Genomic DNA, 4,972 nt, shown 5'->3' on the forward strand with positions numbered 1-4,972 from the left:
AACAGTTTACAAAATACATCAACCGTTTGTTAGCCTCTCAAAAATTTCATCCCAATAAAGTGCTGGTTTCTCTGTTTCCAGGTGAGCTCGATGGGCCTGTCCACGCTGGGCCGCCTGGTGACTCTGTACCTGGAGGAGAACCTGATCCAGGAGCTGGAGGACTTCAGTCTGAGGAACCTGTCCAGTCTGGAGGAACTGTACATCAACCACAACCACATCTCCTCCATCGGACCCAAGGCCTTCGCTGGACTCTCCAACCTGCTCAGGTAACTCCTTCTACTTCTTCTATTTCTAGGTCTTCCTCTTCTTCTTCTTGTTGTTGTTGTTGTTCTATTTCTAGTTATTGTTGTTGTTGTTGTTGTTCTTCGTCTTCTTCTTCTTTTTCTTCTTCTTCAACAAGCACCATTTAAAGCAGTGTTTCTCAAACTTTTTCATACCAAGGACACTCGCGGACCGCCTAACTCCACAAATATCCCAAAACACAGAGTCTTTTACAAATCGCCTGAAAATGGTGCGAACAAGTGGCCCAAGTGTGTGATGAAGGTGTTTATCTGCGCTATATCATGCAATCAAAATTTAAACTTAAGCTCGCTCCATTGCGGAAATATTCCCGCGAGAGTGCGGAAAACTTTAATTAATTAATTAATTTCAAATGTGACATTTTACCAATATACTCACGGACCACTAGGGGGCGCTCACGGACCACCAGTGGTCCGCGGACCACACTTTGAGAAGCACTGATTTAAAGGAATCAGGTTTTTTTCTGGTCTATGAATTAAATATAATTTTTAAAATAATAATAATAATACATTTTATTTATATAGCACACTTTAAAAACAACGTCATCTCAAGTTGCTTCACAAATCTATGAGGAAAAAATACGATGAAATCAAAAGTAATCTAAGGAATATATTGAGTCAAATATGGGAATATAAAAAATAGTTAAGAGCATCAAAGGTTAGAAAACGCAGTGCGGAACAGGAGGGTCTTGAGGCTTTTCTTAAAAAGAGAGGTCCGTTTGTTACATCCCTTAACGCCGCCTTATGGTCATAAGGTTATAGAGAAACTATTTACTGACCACATGCAACACCTAAATCAGGGGTGTCTAAACTACGGCCCGGGGGCCAAATGCGGCCCGCGGACCATTTTGAATCGGCCCTCAGCAAATTAAAAAAGTATAATGACTTAAGTATAATAAACCTCTGCTTGTCTTATTTTGTTCTTCTTAAATATATATGTTCAAATATATTACACAGTATTCACGTGTTAATAAGAACTTTCAAATACATTCAGTCCATTAAAGTTGAAAACATGTTCGAGCAAATCTAAGTTGATAAGAAAAAAGCCCAGTAACAAATATACATAACAAGCTTGAAACAGACCCTTCATATTTCCTCTTATGATGAGCAATCTGAAGCTTCTGTTTTAAAGGATGCTAACAAAATAAATGAAACCCTATGGAGAGCTGTGATGTAGGCAGTCTTTCCTAACAGCATTTTCAAGTATCAAGAGTAATTTACCTACATTGAATTGACTTTTCTAACTTATAACTTCACTTATGAGGCAATGTACCTCTAGTGAGTGGCCCAGCCCTTCATATATGTTTCTATATGTGGCCCTCGGTGAAAAAGGTTTGGACACCCCTGACCTAAAGTAATATCAGTGTCTGATTTTCTGCTCCTCTAGGCTCCATCTGAACTCCAACCGCCTCGTGGCCATCGACAGCCGCTGGTTCGAGTCCCTGCCCTCTCTGGAGATCCTGATGATCGGGGAGAACCCCATCCTGGGTCTGGAGGAGAAGAACTTCCTGCCTTTGTCCCGCCTCCACAGCCTGGTTCTGGCCGGGATGGGTCTGGCCTCCGTCCCGTCCGCTGCCTTCCTGGGACTGGACTACCTGGAGAGCCTGTCCTTCTACGACAACAAGCTCAGGTGGGTGTGGAGGACGCTGGTTTCTAATTCTCATACTGTAGTGCTCAGGTGATCCGCGTTTCCCTTCTTTTTGCCACTTTTTAGCTAATTTTTTAAGATGGCTGCAACACTTGTAGTACCATCGGATCTTGAGACTAATATAGTCCTTTTGTCCTGGGTAGAAAATGTGTTTTGGACACAGTAAACATGCTTTTGACACGTAGAGGGCATGCACCTTTTATTGACTCATAATGCCACATTGTTAACAACAAATCCATGTTGAAATTGGCAGTACGAAAGCTAGTTAACGTTAGCTATTAGCAGTAAGAGAACAGAGGTAGCGTGAGTAGCATTGCAGTGCATTTATGCTCGATTGAGTACAAATGAGTATTTGGTAACGCATAACTACCGGTATATCACGATGTGTTCAATGTAGTCTTTTAAATGCAGTTTTGGGTGACCCTTCTACGACAACAAGCTCAGGTGGGAGTGAAGGATGCTGGTTTAATAATATACTACCAAGTCCCTGACAAAATCCAATAATACAGTATAGTGTTCAGTTGAAATACGGCAGCTGTTGATACACATTTCCCTTTTCTTCGGTGGCTGCAACAATTGTAGTACCATCAGATCTTGAGACTAAAAGAGTCTTGTTGTCCTGGGGTAGGAAATGTGTTTTTGATACAGTCAGTAAACATGCTTTTCTTACGTCTAGGCCCTAGGGGGAATGCACCTTTTATGTACTCATAATGCCACATTGTCAACAACAAACCCATGTTGAAATTGGCACTACGAAAGCTAGTTAACGTTAGCTATTAGCAGTAAGAGAACAGAGGTAGCGTGAGTAGCGTTGCAACACATTCATGCTAAGCCAAAATGAGTATTAGGGGAAGGTAAACTATAACTATATCATGATGTGTTCAATGTAGTCTTGTCAAATGCCGTTTTGGGTGAAAAAATAGTTTAACAGAAACGTTTTCAAAGCAATATAAATGGATTTTAGAATAGGAATTATGACCTGTTTTACTTCCTGACAAAACAAGTATGCAAAAGCTAATAAAGTAATGTTAAGGTATGGGATCTATATATAGCTTTAGTTCATTACCTCAATATTAGTATTCAGTGTTGTAAAATGTGACTTGTTTTGATAAGGACAGTATACATTTCTGGTGTTGGACACATGGTCGTATCCTCATGGTTTATTGCACGTATCGTACGTTGCTTTGGATAGCAGCGTCAGCTCCATGTAACGTAATGTGATTTAATCTCTACATCGTCCCTCTCTGGCTGATGTTCTCCGGCAGGTCTGTTCCCCGGGACGCTCTGAGCGTTCTCCCTAACCTGAAGTTTCTGGACCTGAACAGGAACCCCATCAGCCGGGTCCAGCAGGGAGACTTCCAGAACCTCCTGCACCTGGAGGAGCTCAGGTGAGGAAGAAAGAGCAACACATAGAGAAGTTAAGATCAAGTTTGGACTCAATACAAGACATGTTAAAGGGGACCTATGGCTCCTTATTTTCATCCAAAGTAACAGACAGAGAATCAGCACTTTGGAAACAGGGCTGAAACAGAGGGGATTATGGGTAATGCTGCAATGATCCCAGCCAATCAGAGACAGGTTCTGTATATATCTGAGACCTGGAATGCATTGATGACAAACAGTATAATAGGGGACCTTTAATTCTGATTATCTTCGAATACAGAGTCCGATCTGATGATGAAATGTGTGTCTTACACATGCGGTTCCTTTCATGTTGATAATAATAATAACACAACCACACAATTTTCTTTTCAAAGTATGAGAAGATGGTTTAAACAAATACGTGATCATATATTTTCTGTTGTTTTCATGTAAAGAAAGATGGCTTATTCCTGTATATAATTCGGATGATCAAACAGTCAGTCACACATCACCAGAGCTGCTGTATTTTACTGTCACAGTAATAATATAATAAAATAACAATAATTACACATATACTTATAATAATAACTGCTGTCTGTGTTTCAGTCTGAACAACATGGACGAGCTGCTGATTGTGGAGCGAGCGGCTTTCCAGAACATTCCAGAAATCGCCAAACTGGAAATTTGCAGCAACCCCAAACTGTCCTACATCGACCCGCAGGCCTTCAGGTGAGATCAACGTGAACAAAAGATAGAAGAACAGATGATTGAAGAAAAGTGTAAAGTTAACCTGTTTCTAATATTTCTTCTTCTCTTTTTCCTCTTTTTCTGTCTTCTCTTCTCTTTTTGTTTCCTCTCCTCGTTTCCTTTCCTTGTTTCCTTTTCTAATTGTGTCTCCTCTCCTCCCGTGCTATCCTTATTGATTCTCCTCCTCTCTCTCCTTGTCTCCTCTTTTTGTTCCCTCTTTGTGTCTCCTCTTCTCCTCCTCCACTTGTTTCCTTTCCTTGTCTCCTCTCATTGTTTCCTCTTTTTCCTTATTTTCCTCTTCACGTTTCCTGTCCTCTCTTCCTCTTGTATCTCCTTGTCTCCTCTTCTCTTCTCCCCTCTCTCATCTTCCTCTCCTCCCATTGTTCCCTCTCCTTGTCTCCTCTCCTTATCTTCTCCCCTTGGTCCCTCTCCTTGTCTCCTCTCCTTCTCTTCTCCCCTTGTTTCCTCCCCTCCTCTCCTTATTTCCTCTCTCTCTATAACCCCCTTCCATCTTCTTGTCTCCTCCCCATCTCTCTCTCCCTCTCTCCTCTCCTCCCCCCCTCGTCTCCTCCCTTCCTCCCCCCTCAGTGCCCTGTCCTCCCTGCGGACCCTCCTCCTCCACAGCAACCAGCTGAGTCTCCTCTCCTCCTCCCTCGTCTCCTCCCTCCCCTCCCTAGAGGAGCTCTCCCTCCACACTAACCCCCTGCGGTGCGACTGCCTATCCTCGTGGGAGACTCACCTGGGGAACCAGTCTCACCTGAAGCTGCTCGACCCCCCCCTCACCCTGTGCTCCTCCCCCCCTCACCTGCTGGGGCGGGAGCTAAAGGAGGTGGTGGTGGGGGGGGGAGGAGAGGGAGAAAGAGACGGAGAAAATGGAGATGGAGGGGGAGGGGGGGTTGACTCCTGCGTCCTCACA

General features: G+C 43.2%; 1 protein-coding gene across 1 annotated transcript; it reads left to right on the plus strand.

The window, feature by feature from the left end:
• Positions 1-81: 81 nt before the first annotated feature.
• LOC104957200 (leucine-rich repeat neuronal protein 1-like) lies at positions 82-4,951 on the plus strand (the record flags this gene model as incomplete). The annotated part of the gene is made up of 5 exons (XM_010784808.1): positions 82-266; positions 1,687-1,929; positions 3,213-3,335; positions 3,916-4,038; positions 4,645-4,951. Coding segments are annotated over 5 exons (981 nt in total), but the record flags the coding sequence as incomplete, so codon positions are not given.
• Positions 4,952-4,972: the final 21 nt, after the last annotated feature.

The sequence above is a fragment of the Notothenia coriiceps genome, unplaced genomic scaffold (assembly GCF_000735185.1).
Source record: "Notothenia coriiceps isolate Sejong01 unplaced genomic scaffold, NC01 NC01_scaffold00026509, whole genome shotgun sequence".
NCBI lineage: Eukaryota > Metazoa > Chordata > Actinopteri > Perciformes > Nototheniidae > Notothenia > Notothenia coriiceps.